Below are 20,415 nucleotides of genomic sequence, written 5' to 3' on the forward strand. Positions count from 1 at the left end.
AAAACAAAATTGGTCGAAGATGCCTTGATCGCTTGTTTCGAGGGTTTGGGTATTGAAAACTGTCAAGATGTTGTTTTGTTTATATGGACCCTATGGTTGATCTATCGTAATTTGATACGTTAAATTAAGCTCTTTAACTTAAAGAGCTTGTTCTCAAGTGTTTTTTGAGTCTTTTTAATACTTTTTGTAATTCTTAGAATTTATAGTAGATGTTAGTTTTTATTACATTTTCATGCTTTTTAGAACCGAAATGGAAAAATTATGTTATTGGAAGTTTAATGGTTGATTTGATCTTGGTGATTTGAGCTTGTGCAGGGAAGTGGTTGAGGTGAAAACATGGAGAGGCCTCTGTAGTGGCCAAGGTCGAGACACCAAAGTGTCGGTGTTGCGACACTAATGCTTCATCACCACTTGAGAAGTTGGATTTCATCACAAGCTCTTACCAGGCTTGGGTAAGGTAAAATCAGTGAGGCCAAGAAAAGCAACAGCAATGGTGGTGATGGAGAATAAATTTAATGTGGTATCCACAGCAATTTCCCTAGAGAAGTTCGAATGCGGATCCTTGGCTTTATCCACCATAATACCAGACTCTGATTAGGATGGGGACCCAATGAATCTCAACTATGATATGCCATTGGAGTTGATCAAAAATCTTGGGAAGGAAGCAAATTTATTAGTTGCTGCTGCCTTTATGTGTGATAATAAAGATTAAAAGAAAGGAACTCCTCAAACAAGAGCAAGAGGCAGGAAATCACATTCATCATCGTCGTCGTCGTCGTTGTGGTGTGTGCATGTCAGGTTTTGCACATCATACCCTGCCTCACCTGCTTCTTGCATCACCTCTCACTTGCGCAAGGCTAGGGAGGATTTTAATGCTTGCTTAGAAGCCCAAACTGCATCTTAATTTCTTACACAGCTAAATGTTAATTTGTATGAATTTTTGTTTACCCTTTATTATTACCCCGAGAAAAGGGAAAAAAAAGAAATAAACCATATTTTTATAGGTTGAGACATACGTGATTTAAATCATTTATGGATACCCAAAAAAAATTCATTTAAAGAAAGAATTAAGCCTAATTAACGAAACTTTAGATATCATTTGTCCCTTTACACTTTGCTTCTATGCTCTTAACAATTCTAAGTTCCAACAGTTTGCTTATACTACACAAAATTACTTTAGCCAGCTACATTTTTAAGAAAAAGGAAATACTATCATCAATTAACGAAGTATCATTGTATCTTTCCCTAAAATTAATTTTATAAAACAAGTACAACTCACGTATTTAAACACATTATTCTTTAATTTAAAAGTTTAAGAGAATTGAGTAATAGTAAAAACATCCATAACACCTTCACACTTTCCTTAATTCTCAATTACTCAACGATAAATTTATCTCACTTCTAACCTGATCGTCAATACAATGATATATCATACTCATAATATAAACACAATGAATTCCAAGTATTAGTATCCCTGGCTGAACATGTTTTGTTATTCTTTTCTTGTTCATCTTGGCTTCTTTAGATTGTGTAGAAAACAGCTATATATTATTCATTTTAAATGTATTCAAACTTAACATTTTGAATATAAATATATGCATAACGGACTAGTTATTGAAATAAATGATTAAATATATCGAGCACGGCATCTGGCCCAAGCCCCATTTTTGCAGATTGGACTCCAAAATGAAGAAATCCAAATGGGATAGACGGAGCCCAACCTAAAGCCCAAAACTCATCACGTTCCGGTATCGGTTATGAAATGGTTCCCGAATTAAGCTTATTTTAGCACTGGATGGAATTTTGACATAACCCACCCTACTCGCCCTATCTGAATTCCAATATATTCTACTAAGATTACCGCTATATGAATGTTATCTTTGCCGAACTAAAACAAATATACATAAAAAAAAAAAACGATTCCTCTGATATCTACTCATTTGCTAGCATGCAATCGTTCGCAAAGAGATGATTATCTCTTTTACAACAGTAACCTTTTTATTAATCCTTGCTAAAGTACTGGAACATAACAACCATTCATCTCCCCCCAAACAGACACCTCACAATCGAATTCTTTTAACCTAAAAACAGAGAGACTTATCAAAGTTTTACTCAGTAGACTAAACACAGATTCACCGTGAATTCCAAAGCTAGGAAAAAGAAGGCGTTCCTGCATTTCACTGTACATGCATCAGCAAAACCTTTCAAAGACCATGGTCATGGACATGGTGGTCTTCAAGTTCCAGCATGTGGGGCTTGAGCTGAGTCGCCACCTGATTCACCTGGCTCATTCCACAATTGCCTTGGCCTTGCTCATTCGAAGCTTCACAATCCCCATTTGTTCCTCCCACCGTCGACGTCTGATCTCCACCTAAAATGGCATCAGTCACCGCAGCCATAGGATGAAGATGTGGGAATGGCAGGTAAATGCTATGCACTATAACATTCAAATTCCTTATCATATCAGCAACCTTAATCGCCACATAGTTGATCCTCAATTGATTCTTCGTAACGCCTTCTCCCGCCGTCGTCACCACCAAACTCTGCCCTCTGTCCAATGTCGGCAGCGTGGTCCCCACTGGAAGTCTCTCCAGATCCGCAACAGTCAAAAACTGATTTGGCACGATATGGAATCTTACACTGTGGATGTAAGCGTACGAACCGGAGAAGATGGACACATCATCAAGACCAAAGATCGTGACATTGATGAGAGGAATGAGTTCGGCATATTTGACTTTCATAGCGAGTGAGAGAACGGAGAAGCCGTTATTTCTCAGCCGTAGCATGGCGTCTCGAAGCATGAATCGCATCAGAGCCACATTCTGTTGCTGCTTAAATTGGTTGTTTTGGCTCTGGCCGTGGTGGAACGGGAAAGAGAGTGACGTCATCCGTTCTACGTCACAAGAGAAAGGCGAGAGAGGTGAGATGTAGCCTTGGAGGCCGTGGATAATGAGTAGACCGTTGTTGAACAGATCTGGCTGAGTGATTTCAACTCCGCCGATGAAGATCTTGTGAACGGTGAAGTTTTTCTGGTTGTTAGCGGTGGAGGTAACGGTTAAGCAACGGCCGGGGCTGAGAGTTTCGACTTTGGTACCGAAGGTGAGTTTCCGGAGGTAATCGTTGGTGAAGAGGCCAGGAACCATGTGTTCACGGAGGAGGGAAGGAGTAGAGCAAGAAACACACGAGCGGACAGAGGAATCAGAGGGAGCAAAGATAGTGTACGGACCAGACCAAGCAGCGGCGGAGGTAGAGTCACTGAAGAGGGAGGGAGCGGCGGTGGCTAGCTCGTTGAAGCCGAGATGAGACAGGATTGGTGCAAGGAGTGAAGTGTGGGGGAGGAGCGAGTGGTCGGCGTGATCTTGAGGTGGTTGAGGTGAAGGTGAGATTGTGAAGAAGGGTGATTGTTGTGGAGCGCTGATGGTGGCAGTGGAAGCGGTGGAGGTGGAGGTGAGAAATTGGTCGAAAGTGGTGTGGGAGACGGAGAGGAAGGAGAGAGCGAGGAAGATGATGAGAGTGAGAGAGGGAATAGCCATTTTTCAAAGAGGGAGTTTGTTTGGAGGATTCTTGGAAAGAGATAGGAAAATGATAGAGAGATGGAGAAAGCAGATGGATATGTATTTATAAGGGAGGCGCGTGGGAATTGGGGAATGAAGAGGCTGACACCAACCGTTTTAGGGGGTTTGTTAGGAGTGTCCTTCAAATAAATTTTGTGATTTCTGTTATTTTTGGCGGGAACCAAGAAACGACTTTTGGGTGCGTTTTCAGATTCATTTACGAACTCGGTTATAACTAAATTCGTCATCAATTCATTTCTGCTGATCAGACGGTCCAAAACTTGCTATGCTGATTCCCAGTTACTCACTGTTGTATTTCATTTCCAACACCTTACTTTAATCAAATGCCCAAATTGCCCCACTGTAACACGTGTTTCTAAAAATTAAAATCTTAATTATAAAAATTAAATATCTTTTGCTGAGCTACCTCGTATGGATTGGATGGCAACCGGGGGGCAATCTTTCTCCAACTCCACTCAATCCTCACTCTTAAAAAATTATTTGTTTTGAACACGATTTCATAATTTATTCAAAGATTCAATTTCAACTCTAATCCAACACCATTCAATTTTTTATTTTTATTTTAAAATAAATAAAATTACATTTTTAATTGTTTTTTCTTATTTCGAGCAAATAAGGTTTTTTTTTTATGTTTAAACTTAAAACTTAAAATATTATTTATTTATATATTTATTATTTATTAAAGAAAATTTTTAATATATATTTATATATATCAAGAGTATTTTTATAAATATCACGGTATAGGCAGAACAAATTTTTTTAAAATCTAACACTAATCTAATTATTACTTTTAATTTAACTCAACCTGAAAATAATTTTTTTAAAATAAAATCCACGAGTTGGAACTCATCATATTCAGGATATTTTTACCTCCCTACTCACAGTTCACAAGCCTGCAAATATTTATTTCAACCTTTTTCTAACCAAAAAAAAAAAATTGTAAGATCTCATCAAATTTAATCAATAAATGAGTTATAATTTATAGAGTTTAGGCTTAATTCTTTCTCAAATTTACAGAAATGGTGACGTAGAGAAAAACAAATTAATATTTAAAGATGTAATGCAAAAACAAAAATCAACAATAATGTATGAAATTAATATTCCTCAATCACGTTTTAGTATTGTATTATTCATGTTTAGGTCTTATAAATCTCTAATTTTATCATGCCAATTGTTATATATGAATTTTGTATGTTTTCCTTTCGTTTGGATTTGGACACCCATTTGCAATAAATTTAACATTACTCATTATTTTGCCTTTCATTTTACCAATGTGAGGTTGGTGGCTCTCTTTTTAAAGAAAGACGATTTTGAATTTATGATTTCATTTTGATCTGTATATCAGACCATCCAACAATGATAATGTAAGTTGATTTCTTAATTTAGCAAATGCTCATTTGTTGTTAGCATAATATTGCATTGGTATTAGGGTTAGGTTATTGGTTCGGTTTTTGATAAACTATATATGAGTTCAAAATTTAGATTGTAAGTTTAAATCTTGGGTGATAATGTTAATATCTAATTTTGAAACATGTCTAAAAAATTTAGAGATTATGATCATATAATTTGTATTACTGACGTGTTAGGTTTTTTTAATGGATCCAAAATTTTGCAATGAGTATATATATTTTTAGGGTATTCAAACGGTCGGTTTGATTAATATTTGAATTAAATTACGGTTAATCGAATTAATCGAAATCATAAAAATCTTAACGTTAACCGAATCGAAACCTTTTCAAAATCTTTTAACCGGCCGGGATAAATTCGATTAATTTGGACAGCTAACCAAATTAATTAAAATTTTTACATGTTTTTTTGTTTTGTTCAAATAAATATGAAACATGAAAACATACAATTGCAATGTTATTTTTCTTGTTTTTAATTAAAAAAGAAGAAGCAAAAACAATAAATAACACAATAACATCTGAAAAAATAGAACGTCGGTAATGACAATGTATCGCAAAGAAAAAGAGAGAAAAATAAAAAACACACAAATTTTATGTGAAAACCTTTCGGGGAAAAAAATCACGGGAAGAGGAGAAGATAATTCACTATGTCGAATTTGAATGATTACAAGAGGAGTAGACTATGTCTATTTATATGCTTGTTAAACCATATTCTAATAGGAGTACTGTAATAAGATTGAAACACCTTATTCTAATCAATATCAAATAGATGGAGCTTAATAAGGTTTAAAAAACCTTATTCTAAAATAAAATAAAAGAAATGTAGTTCTATATGGATTTTACTTTTATTTTATCTTACCAATATATTTTATTTAAATAAGGATTCGGGTCACTTAATTCTAACAATCTCCACCTTGACACGAATTCTCAATGAACAAGTTCTTCATCGGAAACTCTCAACGAACAAGTTCTCCACCTCTTCCATAAAACCCCTTAAGGGTTTAACTTCAACAATGAACACCAACCAAGTCTAAGTAATGTTCAAACTTGGTTATAGGAAGTGACTTAGTTATCATATCTGCAGGATTTTTATGAACACTAATTTTGCTCACAACAATATCACCACGATCAATAATATCATGAACAAAATGATACTGAACATCAACGTGTTTTGTTCTCTCATGAAACATTTGATCTTTTGCAAGGAAGATGGCACTCTGACTGTCACAAAATACTGTATTGATTTGAAGGTCTTCATTGAGTTCACTAAAGAGTCCCTTCAACCAAATGACTTCTTTACATGCCTCAGTAATCGCCACATATTCAGCTTCAGTGGTAGACAAAACAATTGTAGTTTACAAAGTGGCTTTCCAACTGATTGCACAACCTCCGATTGTAAAGACATAATCTGTGAGAGATTTTCTTCTATCAAGGTCTTCAGCAAAATCAGCATCAACATACGCAATGAATCCATCTCTAGGTCTTCCAAACTGTAAGAAAACATTAGTAGTACCTCGTAAGTATCTTAAAATCCACTGAGCTACTTTCTAATATTCTTTACTGGGTCCGCCAAGCTGCATATGATAAATCTGAACTTGAACAAACCATAGCATACATGAGAGAACCCACTGCACTAGAGTATGAAACATGTGACATGTACTCAACCTCATCATCTGCTTATGGAGACAAAGCCAATGAAAGTCTGAAATGGGCTGCTAAAGGAGTACTAACAAGCTTAGCACTCTGCATATTGAACCTGCAAAGAACTTTCTCAATGTACCCCTTTTGACTTAGGTACAATTTACTTGATTTTCTATCTCTGAGAATTTCCATACCAAATATCTTCTTTGCTGGTCCCAAATCTTTCATCTCAAAATTTTCACTTAGTTAGGCTTTGACCTTTCTTATCTCTCTTTTATCTTTCGTTGCTATCAACATGTCATCAACATAAAGGAGTAGATACACAAAAGAACCATCACTGTTTTTCTTAAAGTAAACACAACTGTTAAAGCTACTTCTTTTGAAATCATGAGAAGTCATAAAGGAATCAAACCTCTTGTACCACTGTCTTGGTGACTGTTTCAAACTGTAAAGGGACTTTTTCAGCAAGCAAACATAGTCCTCTTTTTCTGAGACTGTAAAACCTTCTGGTTGTTGCATGTAAATATCCTCCTCAAGTTCTCTATGCAAAAATATAGTTTTTACATCTAACTACTCAAGCTCCAAATCATGCATGCTACAATACCAAGCAAAGCTCGAATCGAACTATACTTCACAACGGGGGAGAACACATCTGTGAAGTCCACTCTTGGAATTTGACTATAACCCTTTGCAACAAGCCTTGCTTTATATCTGGGTTCTTCAACTCCTGGAGTCTCTTCTTTCTTTTTAAACACCTATTTACAACGAACAACCTTTTTACCTTTAGGAAGTTTCACAAGATCCCATGTTTTATTTTTGTGGAGTGATTCCATCTACTTTTGCATAGCAAACATCCACTTTTCTAAGTCTTCATAGCTAACCGCATTAGAATAATTAGACGACTCTTGGTTTGCATCTATATATTCAGCCACATTTGAAGCATAAGAAACTAGATCAGCCTCGACATACTTCTTTGGAGGTTTAATTTCTCTTCTAGTTCTATTTTTGGCGATAGAGTATTGTGGTGAAGAAGCAACTTTATTTTGAATTTTTGTACTGGCTTGATGAGTCAACTCTGTTGTAGATTCTGGATTAATTAGATGCTCCACCTGCTTTTGATTTTCTTTATTGGAAGAGTCTTTAAGAGATAAGTTAGGTAGCATAGCATCTTCATCAAAAACAACATCTTTTTTAATCACAAATTTTTTATTTTCAGGACACAATAACTTATACCCTTTTACACTAGCTTTATAACCAAGAAAAACACATTTAATGGATCTTGGTTCCAATTTTCCATTATTAACATGAGCATATGCAGGACACCCAAAGATCTTTAAATCAAAATAGTTAGCAAGATTACCTAACCATACCTCTTGTGGAGTCTTTTTCAAAATGACAACGGATGAAGATCGATTGATCAAAAAACATACAGTAGAGCTGTTTCGACTCAAAACAACTTTGGTAAGTTGACATATGACAACATACATTGAACCTTCTCCATGATTGTTCTGTTCATTTGTTCTGCAACGCCGTTTTGCTGTGGAGTATGACGAGTTGTCAAGTGTCTCACGATCCCTTCTGACTTGCACAGTTTATTAAACTCATCAAAACAGAACTCTAACTAAGCCATTGTCTGTGTGGAGGTATTTTATTTTTTTTCGTTTATTTTTCATTCATAGTTTTCCAAGACTTAAATGGGGAAAACATATTATTTTTTTCCTTCAAGAAGAACGCCCAAACTGTTCTAGAAAAATCATCAATAAAAGTTAGCATATATTTAGCTCCACCTTTTAAAGGCACTCTAGATGGCCCCCATAGATCAGAATGAATATACTCCAATGTTCCCTTCGTGTTATGGATTCCTCTGGTGAATCAAACTCTCTTTTGCTTCCCAAAAACGCAGTGCTTATAGAACTTCAGTTTGCAAATTCCTTGCCCATCAAGGAGTCCTCTTTTTCTCAATTCTACCATGCCATTCTCACTCATATGCCCTAGGCGCATATGCCAGAATTTAGTAATATCATCATCTGACAAGGAAAAAGAAGCGACAGCTACATCACCAGTAACAGTAGAACCCTGCAGAATATATAATTTGGCAGTCTTTCTCTGCCCTTTCATCACAATGAGGGAACCTTTGAAAATCTTCAAAACCCCACTTTTAGCTGTGTATTTGTACCCTTTTGAATCAAGAGTACTCAACGAAATTAAATTTCTCTTCAATTCTGGAATATGTTGTATGTCACTAAGTGTTCTGACAACTCCATCAAACATCTTAACTTTAATTATTCCAACACCTACAATTCTACATGAAGCGTTATTTCCCACCAACACAACACCTTCAGACATTGTTTCGTAAGTTGTAAACCAATCCCGACTGGGACTCATGTGGAAGGTGCAGCCCGAATCAAGGATTCATTCCTCGCTCACTTTAGAATTGTTGATAGAAGCGACTAGAAGTTCACCACTGCTGTAGTCTTCTACAACATCAATTTTACCAGAATTTTCTAGTTGTTTTCCATTTTGATTTGCAGCCTCCCTTTTGATATTTTTCTGTAGCTTATAACACTTAGATTTAATGTACCTTTTCTTCTTACAGAAGTTACAAGTTTTACCTCTGTTTAAAGACTTCGATCTACCCTTAGATTTACCACGAGGATCCCATTCCTGTGTCTTTCCACGATCATCACCAACATTCCAATCTTGTCTCCCATGAACATTGAGACCCTTTCCTTGAGAGTCGATTTTAACCACAAGATGCTTCATCTTATCATACGACTTAAAGAATCATAAACCTCATCAACTGTGAGAGACTCGCTGCTATATAAGGTTGAATAAGAAAGGTGAAATGAACAAAGTAGAATCAACCTTAAATATTCCTTATCATACTGAACCTCTATGGCCTCCAAGTTTGAAATAATTTCTTTAAACACTGTTTAGTGTTCGTGCACAGACGCACCTTCCTCCAAACGATGAGCATAAAGACGCTCCTTCATATGCAGCTTACTAGTTAGAGTTTTCGACATGCATATTTGTTCCAACCTCTTCCATAATCCAACGGCGGTCTTCTCCTTCATCACATCCTGTAAAATCTCGCTAGACATTCGATCCTTGCGCTTCTTCTCTTCTTTCGTCAATGTTGAAGGCATCTTATCTACCCCTAGTAGAGCTTCCTTTAAATCCATCTGTGCAAGAACTGTCTGCATTTTTATCTGCCACAACGCAAGTCTGGTGTTGCTATCCAATAGCGAAATTTCATACTTCAAAGATGCCATTACCGTGATTGAGATGAACAACCCGGAAGCTCGGATACCAATTTGAAAAAAAAATAGAATGTCAGTGATGACAATGTATCGCAAAGAAAAAGAGAGAGAAAAATAAAGAACACACAGATTTTACGTTGAAACCCTTTCAAGAAAAAAATCATGGGCAGAGGAGAAGATAATTCACTATGTCGAATTCGAATGATTACAAGAGGAGTAGACTATGTCTATTTATAGACTTGTAAAACCATATTCTAATAGGAGTGTAGTAAGATTAAAACACCTTATTCTAATCAATATCAAATAGATGGAGCTTAATAAGGTTTAAAAACCTTATTCTAAAATAAAATAAAAGAAATGTAGTTCTATATGAATTTTACTTTTATTTTATCTTACCAATGTATTTTATTTAAATAAGGATTCGGGTCACTTAATTCTAACAACATCACTAATTTAAAATTATTATAACAAACACTACATTAAAAATAAGAAAGCTTAAGACTTGAGTGGTGAAATGAAAAAAAAGAGTTTGAAAAAAAAATTCAAAGAAGTCGAGAAGGATAGAAGATATTATGAGTTTACTGTGGAAAGAAAAAAAATAGGGTTCTTTCTTTTATTTAGAAAAAAAAATAGGGTTCTTTCTTTTATTTTATTTTTACTTTTTATTTTTTAGTTTAAATATATATAATTCTATTATTAAGCCCATTATAATAATTTGTATAAATCTAATTAATTTTAAATTCATTCTTTAATTTTTATGTTTTGGGTTTATATAATATATTGGACCTATCTAATATAATGGTTTTGAATCGAATCAACGGTTAATCGAAATTTTAAAAATTTCTTAATTAATCGCTGACCGAATTAGATTCGATGGTTGACTGATTAACTAAAATAAATTTTTTTGGTCGGTTAAAATCAAATTATGCACATCCCTATATATTCATAAATATATTAACCAAAAACAAAATAAAAGGAATCTTTATTTTTAATTATGTCATGAATAAAAGAAGTTCTTATTATGGCAATAGAAGTGTAACGCCATTTGTTGACTTCGTTCAATACATTATATTTAACATTTATAAAACTTTTTGTGAGTTGTTGTATTAAGGAGTAGTCTCGAATATGCACGTATTATCCAAATAATATGTGGTATCAACAATAAGTTGATTAAAATATGTTTTAATCAGATGTACATAAGTTTTTTATGTTCATTGTTATGTGGTCTATATGGGGTGTATTCCGACTCCTAAAGTGATCGAGACTTTGAGCCTAATTTGACAAAAAAAAAAACGATGGGGCTTCTGGAAAGCTTGAATAATTATAGGATGGATTCGAAGGATGACGACATTATTTAACACGTCTTTAATGTAAATAAAAAGATGCATGAGTTGATTGGGGAGGGTAGCTCATAGATTAGAAGCGATCACAACAAATATATGAAGCTAAGCAAAATACTTCTAACCGCAAAACCAAAGAAATTCCTAGATAACGTTACGTTTGGCTATCTAATGTAGGACAAGATTGCTAACTTGATGATAAATTTTGTGGAAACTAAGATTCAAGCAAGGAAGATTGCATCCTTCATTACTAGCTCCACCTCCTGTATAACAAATCACAAAATTATTGGTACTTCGTGGATGACTAATTTGGATATCAAATTTTCATAAAATATTTCTTGATCATTTACGAGGAGATTAATGATTAGTATGTGTAGGGGTGTTTATAGTTCGGTTAAAACTGAACTAATTAACTGAATCAATCTAATTCGGTTAATCGGTCGATGGTTGAATTTAGTTTGGTCGGAGATCGATTTATGATTTTTTAAAATTTCGGTTATCGGTTAATTTAGTTTGAAATCGAGTAATTAACCAAAAATAATATATTATATATAATATATATTTTTATATTAGCATTACATTTTTGAACTATTATTTTTTATATTAATCGAAATAAATAATATATATTTTTGAACTATTAAAAAAATCGAACATTAACAATGTATTTTTTATATGTTTTATACTTATTTTAACCAAAAGATAAAAACATATAAGTTCCGATTAATTCAGTTAACCGACTAAATTAACTGAAATATTTTGGTTCAGTTAATGTATTTGAAAAAAATTTTTGATTCGGTTAACGGTTAAATATTTTTACATTTCGGGTAATTTGATTAATAGTAATTTGATTTAGTTATTAACTAAATCCACTGTTTGAACACCCTTAAGTATGTGTTTTGTTTAGTTTCTAGCTTGCTTTATGAAATGTTAGGACACTTTTAATTTATTATGTAAAGTTATATTTGTGGGTTTTTGAACATGTTGTTAGGCATATATGTTTTTAGTATATATTTGTTTAGAAGCCTTTCTTTAATATGTATATTATATATATTTAAAAACATATCAATGTAGTACATTTGTAAGATTATGAGTAAATTTGGGGAGATTTTTAAAATATTTGTTATCTTGGAACAAAAGTTTTGCACAATGAAATAACTTAGTCACGACCAATGTGGAATTTTATATGTAACTCAATGAACTTTTGGTTCCATACTTGTTATATTCCTATCACAATGTGGACCCTGTTGGGCCCTTCATGGGGTTCTTACCTATTATGGACCCAATTGGGCCTTTCATTGGGCTATTCTATAAATACCCCAAGATACCATTTTAGTAGGGGAACTCATTTTCACACAAAATTCTATTATGGTAAGCATTCATCCTAAATCTCTCTACTTGTCCAGCTCTCGGCCCTAGAATGGGTGAACCAACCTCTTTTGATATCCTCCCCCTCTTACACTTTTGTTGATACTGTGTATCAAAAATGGTGCAATGAGTGTCACACCTGGTTCTCCTAAGGACTCAAACTTAAAGAAGAGTCGGGGAGTCGATTGTATAGAAATAGAAATTTGTGGGCTCTAATGAGATATTTAGAAACTTAAGTGGCTGGTTAGGAATGGTTAGATTTCAATCTTGGGTTAGTTAGATTGGAACCAGTTGGTTCCATAGTAGGAGACAAAATGATTAGGATTGAGTGGTGGTACTGGTTTGTGGAGACTGTGCCAATGGAGTATATATAGGTGTGTGAAAATAGAATTCTTCTCAATTCTATTTACCAATTTTTCTCTCTTAAAAGCATCATTTTCTTCAAACGCTCTGAAAAAGAAGAGGATCTAGCTGAAAGTAGCTCTATATGATGCAATCATCGTGAGAATTGAAGTCTAGTAGTAGAGAAGTGAGGAACTGGAAAGATTTCTTACCTCTTTGTACTTGTGGATTGAAGAAAGAAGAAGAGTAAGAACTCTTAAAAGGTTTTGTATGATCATGGATTCTGGGTTTTTAAGGGTTGAACACCTTTATTTTAATCGATAGATGGTTGTTATGCTTAGTTTCTAGGACGAAGGAGGCTCTGGAATTTGGACAAGTTAAGTTGTCAAGGATAAAGGAAGCAAGGTGAGATTTTGTAACCTATCTTTGGGTGTTCTATGATGTCGTGTCTCTTGATTGAAAAATCTTTATGACCGATATGTATTGTACTTGGAATTTGATTATGCATGAAAAAAAAGATGAATGGATATGCTATGAACGCATAGATTGGTGGAAGTATGAGAATGTTGTAAGAGTGATTGTTGTTTGTCCATGGATACGTCTCGATGTTTGGATATTTGACGTATTATGCGTGGGTATATAGTGTCATAGTATGCGTGAATTGTATGTTTATAATGACAGAGTACGAATGGGAAATTATTGACGAGTTAGATGGAGTTAGGATTTGGGAAATAGTGTTTTTGTATATCGCTATATGATGTTGCTGAGTGCGAATCGTGATGTGTGAAGCTCCGAGCCTTACGGAGGGGACACAGCAGTGTTTGAGCGTTAAGGTTAAAAGTGGCGAAATGGAGGAATGGGCGGATGGATATGGAAATGGAATTTTGTTAAGACTCCGCCATACAAAATTGTTGTATGCAAGTTGTGATGTGCGAAGCTCCGGGCCTTGTAGAGGGGACACTGCGTTGTTCGAGCATCAAGGTTAAATATGAAATAGAATGGTATCGATTGGCTTGCTAGAGCGACACCATGACAATGATAATTAGGTTCCATAGAGCAACACCACGTCAACAGTCAATAGGCTCTATGGGGCGACATCGCAACGACGGTAAGGTCCTTCAGGGCGATACCTCAAAGAGGTTAAAGCTGTAAGACCATGGCTCGGCTATGGAAACCAAATGAGTCCGCCAGGAAATTAAACATTTGGAATAATATGTAAGACCATGGCTCAACCTTGGCAACATAGAGAGTCTGTCAGGATAATAAAAACGGGGTTACTCATGTGAAGTCTGTATATCGGTATACTAGGAGACACACCAAAGATTAAAATAGAGTTCACGGTGTGATTGATACGATAAGTCACAAGATTGATTGCACTTGGTATGTCTCAAGAATACTGACTAACAAGATAATGAGAGAATTCGCCAAGGGCGGTGATGGGTGGAGCCAAGGAAGTGTCTTAACCCAATTAGGGTGAAAGAAGGAAGTGACTCCTTAAATGAGGAGGTAAATGTAATGTACATCAAAATGAAACCTCTAAGAAAGCCACGGATTCCACATTGTTTGAACATATACAAAATGGGCTAAAATAGTACACAGACTTAAATTGTAAATTAATAAGAGTTAGACCGATAAGAATCTTCATGGGAGGAAAGGTCATCTCAAGGCTGACTAACCAATAAAGTCCACCAAAGAATCGTGAGAAGTAGAAGTCTATTGGGACCATGAAACACGATCTAACGGAGCATATTAAAGAAATAAGCTAACATAGTGGGTACTATAGGGTTGCATTACGGACACTAGTTTCCTAAAGGAAAAGAGAATGTTAGGAAGAGATCGTATTCTGGTAAGGTCCCACAGTTACGACCATTATTTGGGTAAACACTGAGCGTCGCCAATTAGGAGTAATGAATATGAATATTAGGGATGTAGATTAACGATAAAAGGGGGTGAGACCTAAGAGAGAACATGGTCAGGATCAGACGAGGGTCTAAGTCTGCTAATAAATGACTTAGAGTGTATAAGGAATGAACCTTGTTAACTAAGTTCATGAGCTTTCCTGTGAAACTCAAGAAGTTTAATTTCGAGCCAGAAATCTTATTTTCTTAAAGATTTATGCAATCCTATATGAATTTATTTTACAGATCTCACTAAGTTCTTCTGAACTTATATAATTACTACTTGAATGCAGGTTAGATAGAAACTCAAAAACCAAGAGGGACCAAGCTAGAAGCTGCCAGAATAAGTGGCACACAATAGCTGTTCATGTATATTGAGGGGCACCCACAGAGGCCACGCCTCAAGGTTGAAGTTCACTGAGTCTAGGTATGGGCTTGGGTTTCTTGAATGATTATGATTGTAAAAAACTATAACTAACATGATAGTTGTAAAAACAAATGTCAAATGTCAGAGAGAAATTTTAAGGTTTAAGTTGTCTAGGTATGTATTGTATTTGAAATAGGAATGTGTTAAGTTATTCAAATAGTTGTAGCATCCGATACCCGGACTTGGCGATGTCGGGCAACGAGTGTTACAATGGGCTTTGAATGAACCAACAAAATCTTAAATTCCTATACGGGATGCAAAGAATTAGAGATTGCTTGCAAGTTGTTTGACAAAATTCTTTACAGAAACACTAACCATTTCTTGGAACATTCACCCACTTCATTTCATGAACCTAGCCCCTTTTATTTCCTCATTCTCACTTCTCATTGGCCTACACTTAATTTTTACCCAAAAAAATTGCTTTGGCTGCAATAGTAGCCCACAATATCCATTTTCACTGCTCTCTACTCCCCACCTTTGCTCTCTCTCTCTGTGGCTTACACATAAGCAATAGCCTATTTCTATTCATTCCTTTCATGTTGTTTCTATTTCTTTTCTTTGATTTTGCTTTTTCTTTACTCTAAAAAGATACACTCACTCATAACACTCTAGTTCTACATAGCCTCTCTGTTTCTTTTTTAGCTTAATGGATTTCAAATATTTTATGAATGTCTAAAGCTTTCAAGATTTGATAATTCTTTTCTCATTTAACAAGACACTTCTTTGCATTTTTCTTTTAAATCTTTGAGTTAGTTGCTCTTTTTTATCTTTGTTAGTTTCTTATTTAACAGTTCGATCTTTGTTGAAAGAAATCACTCGAAGCCAATTCCCTAAAGTCCCTAGGTTTTGCCGAAACGTGTAGACTCTTGTAACTACCTTAAAGTTAATCTCCTTGTTGCAAGTTAAGTGTTCGACCTTATGTCTATTCTATTTCTTGCCTTTTATATTATTGTTAGGGGCATTTTCAGATCTCTCATTGTGTATAAAATGAGGGTCTTTTTCTTAAATTGAGTGGCTGAGGATCAATCCTAGTATGGGCTTGGGTTTCTTGAATGATTATGATTGTTACTACTATCTTGATTAGTATAGTTTGAGTGTTTGATCATTATACAAATTGGTTTAAAAGAAGAAAAGCTATGAATAAATTGATATATAATTTTGAGGGATACCTCTAATTTTGCTACTGTTCTGTGGATATATAGGTTTGAAATTTAATAAATCAATTGTAAGTAGGATTGAGTGCTAATTTCATTATGTATGAATTGTAGTTATGATTCTTTATTAGTGTCAATTGTCGGTTTTGTTGTAAATTTTGTAAAATCTGATTTGTATATTTTTCTTGTTATTTTTTATTATATTTTGGTTACTCTTTTGCTATACAATGCCTCATTGTTTGGTCCCTCTAAATCTGGGGCCTAATTTTTAATATGTCAAATTGTTTCCTAACCTGAAGCTTTCATTCCTTGAGGTTGACATCTAATTTGACTTTATAGTTGTCTTTTTTTATTATATTTTAATTAAATTTGTCACTTCATCGTCCATTAATTTTCATATTAGCTACTACCTTGATCCTTTTATATAATTAAAAAAAAGTTTATATTTAATTTCAACAATTTTCATTTTCAAAATAGCAATATTCTTGGACTATAAAGTTAATATTTTATAACCAAATAATATTACTAAATATTGGTTCTTGGGGAAGCATCAAATGCTTCAGCGAAGCTGCATGTGTCTTTTTCAGTGTTATTCCACTTTTGAGGTCTTTTTTGTTGTGTCTACTTTATGCATCTATGATCATGGGTACTATGAACAACTGATTTGTATACTTGTCTACTACAATGCTCTTCTCACTTATAATATTCTTTTTGGAATTTGTTTGGTCTAATGTGATATCATCAAAATGGTATAATTTGTTAATGCTATCATTTAAGTGTAATAAAATTGGTTTTTTTTATCATGTCTATTAATTTGATTGTCTTTGTCCATTGGTGCATTTTTTGTGACCGAAAGTGCTTGATGATATAATATTCTTAGTTCTTACCAAGTAACATCATCTATAATTGCAATTGCAAAACCAAAATAAAATTAATCAATTAATTAAAACTTTATTTTTCATATACCTAAATGCCATTATGACATGGTAATTCAATGAAAAGAAAGAAAGAAAGAAAAATAAATTATTCTGGGAGTTCTACGAAATTAGAATACTTATTATTAGTTGATTGGCCAATGTACGTATCCTTTGCATTTAATTCCTTTTCTGTTTTGAATTCTAATAAAATGAATAATGAAATGACCACATGGTACTGCGAGTAATGTGCTGACTGTGGTGTTGGCTGCCACTGAAACCTTAGCTATTATTTTTTTACCAAGATTAACAAGAGAGTCAGGTATATATATCTCAACTACTATTGTTTTAATACATGTCCCGATTACTATTATGTTAACTCTACACTATTTGCTTCTGGATTGGGTTTGTATGGTGATATATTAATTTGATTTTTGTGATGATATATTAATATTTTAAAATTAATATACATTGCATCTAAATGAGTGCATAAGTTTTCATGTGTGCCAAATTGAACATATGAATTTTGAAAATTTGGAAATTTGGATAAATATTTCATTTTTTTGTATAAATTATAAGAATGAAATATATACATGAAAAACACTACCTTAGGAAATATGCAGTCCTAGTTCCAGGATTTGAATCTGTGGATAATAGGTATACTAATATCTTGGATTATATGAGCTCATTTATTATGGTTTCTTAGTAACTAGTGCGATGTGATATAATGCCAAGCTGCTTTTGTTTTCCAGATGAGAAGAGACTTTTTATATTGTTGTATATTAGGATCTAACTTTTTCTACTACACTGAGCCAACCTTATTCATTTTAGGCATCCTTCATATTATTTGCGTATCTACATGTTTATCTTCGGTTGATATATGCCATAAGTCAATGTAATTTTTGCAAATTTAAAAGTTGTTAAAATATGCCACGTGCACATATAAATTCATCGAGTGGTTCATATATTTTATGTAACACTTCAATTTTGGCGGGTTTAAAGTTTTGGCGTATATGTGTAGGCATATAATAACCGCCACAAGAGTAAGTAAGAATTTGATTTTCTAATATTCTACCATGTATTAAGGAGAAGTTTGTGTTAAGAGATTAAGGGTAAATATAGAAGTGTAGTACGCCTGATTTGTATGAAATACTATGCTAGTTAGATTTTAAGTAACGTGGTTAGAAATAAACTAAATAGCATAGTATTTAAGGAAGTGGTTAGAATATTAGTTTATTTCTAACCACGTTACTTAAACTAAATAGTCATTTCAAGACCAAAACATACCTATTCAACCACTCCATTTGTGCACACATTCAACAAACTTAAGCATCATTTAAACACATCTAAACATACCAAATCAAAACAACTTATCTCTACTAGCCAATACGTCATTTAAAGGCACCACATTTATACCAAAACATCATTAACCAAAACAAATCAATCTAGCCATATTTCAATCACAAAACCTACTTCCTTTAACTGCCAAAATGACTTCACATATAACCATTCACATATCATCATAAACATACCAAAAAGGATCATATATTACAAGTACCTAAAAGTGACCAAAATGACTTAACTTGTCAAGGCACTAAAGTCCATCAAACAAAACATAAACTCCAAAAGCATATACATACCAAATTGACCATTAACACATTCAAGTACTATCATTATAAAAGGTCCTATACAAGTCATTTATAATCTTGGCCAAAATAACTCAAAAACTACCAAAATGGTTGCTGGATAGTGTGATAGATTTCTGACAAGCTTCCAACCCATCAAGCTTCCGATAATCTACGAAAAAAAAGAAATAACTACATAAGCAACTAGTGCTTAGTAAACTCATATAAACTCAAACATAACTTACCATTTCTTAAGCAGACATTATAAAACAAGCATAATATCATTACCAACTCCATAAGCTTAGTAAAATCCTATACAAGCACCATCAAACTCATAAGTTAGTAAGTTCATACATAACACATATTAGTTCAACCATATCATAAGTAGATTTCATGTACACATCATTTAACTCATTAATCTTTTCATAGGATCATGAACCATTATCCAATTATATACATACCTTGTCATTGACCTTTGCATACCCGTAGAACCATCTAGAATTATATTAGATACTTCGGAATGCTTACACATAGTATGTCTTTCCATATAACCGTAACCTTTTCTTTTCAATAATGCTCACACAAGCTATGAAATGGGACTGCTCACACGAGATGTGGGTCAGAATGTTAGCAACACGATGATGCTCACACGAGCTGTGGAAAATCCGCAACAAATGTAAGACCTCAGCCTTCGGTAGGACATTTAAGACCAGCCCCCGAAACATGAAATCCCTAATGACATGTCATTCGTATCGTAAAAATTCTTAAGGTTCAAATGAGATTACTTATCCGTCAATTGCTCAAAGCATCGATATACACACATTTTCAAGTCAGTTTATAACAAACACAATATAACTGATAATCAATCAAACTTAATAAGATTATAATTTATACAAACTTACCCCGATAACTATGGTTGTAATAGTTGAATTGAAGTCTAGTCCAAAGCTTTAGCTGTTCCCCGATTTGAGTCTGATTGTTGTTTATCTTGATCTAAATAGATAATTTCATTCAATTAAGTGCTTCAAGTATTCAATTTCAATCAACAATTCATATTTATATAAAATTATTAAATTACCCCTTAATATTTTAACTTTTCACAAATTAGTCCTTAAGCTCATAACTTAGAATTTAACCATTTTAACCTAAACCCATGTTAACCAATTCTACAAGGGACCTTGGAACAGCCCATAATTACCAACATTTCACATTAATACCCACGGATTGACACTTTCAACAATTTAATCCCTAATCTCAAATTCATCAAAAAACCACTTAACAAAATAAGTTTATTTAACAAGCAAGATTGATAATCTATCAACTAACATCAAACCACATTCAAACTCAAGTCCCTCAACCTTTAACATTTTTGCAAATTAACCCCCGGGCTAGCTAGATTAAGCTAATACGAGCTCAAAAATATAAAAATCATTAAAAACGAGACAAATTTACATACCATGCACTAGCA

General features: G+C 33.9%; 1 protein-coding gene across 1 annotated transcript; it reads right to left on the bottom strand.

Moving 5' to 3' along the window:
- Nucleotides 1-1,906: 1,906 nt before the first annotated feature.
- LOC107913683 (fasciclin-like arabinogalactan protein 21) lies at nucleotides 1,907-3,594 on the bottom strand. Its single transcript, XM_016842339.2, has one exon. It carries the CDS (start codon nucleotides 3,531-3,533, stop codon nucleotides 2,205-2,207), a length of 1,329 nt encoding a protein of 442 aa, XP_016697828.1. The 5' UTR covers nucleotides 3,534-3,594; the 3' UTR covers nucleotides 1,907-2,204.
- Nucleotides 3,595-20,415: the final 16,821 nt, after the last annotated feature.

This window comes from Gossypium hirsutum, chromosome D11 (genome assembly GCF_007990345.1).
Source record: "Gossypium hirsutum isolate 1008001.06 chromosome D11, Gossypium_hirsutum_v2.1, whole genome shotgun sequence".
NCBI lineage: Eukaryota > Viridiplantae > Streptophyta > Magnoliopsida > Malvales > Malvaceae > Gossypium > Gossypium hirsutum.

Coding starts and splice junctions, on each gene's coding strand:
- LOC107913683 (XM_016842339.2), bottom strand. CDS start 3,533: ATGGCTATTCCCTCTCTCACTCTCATCATCTTCCTCGCTCTCTCCTTC.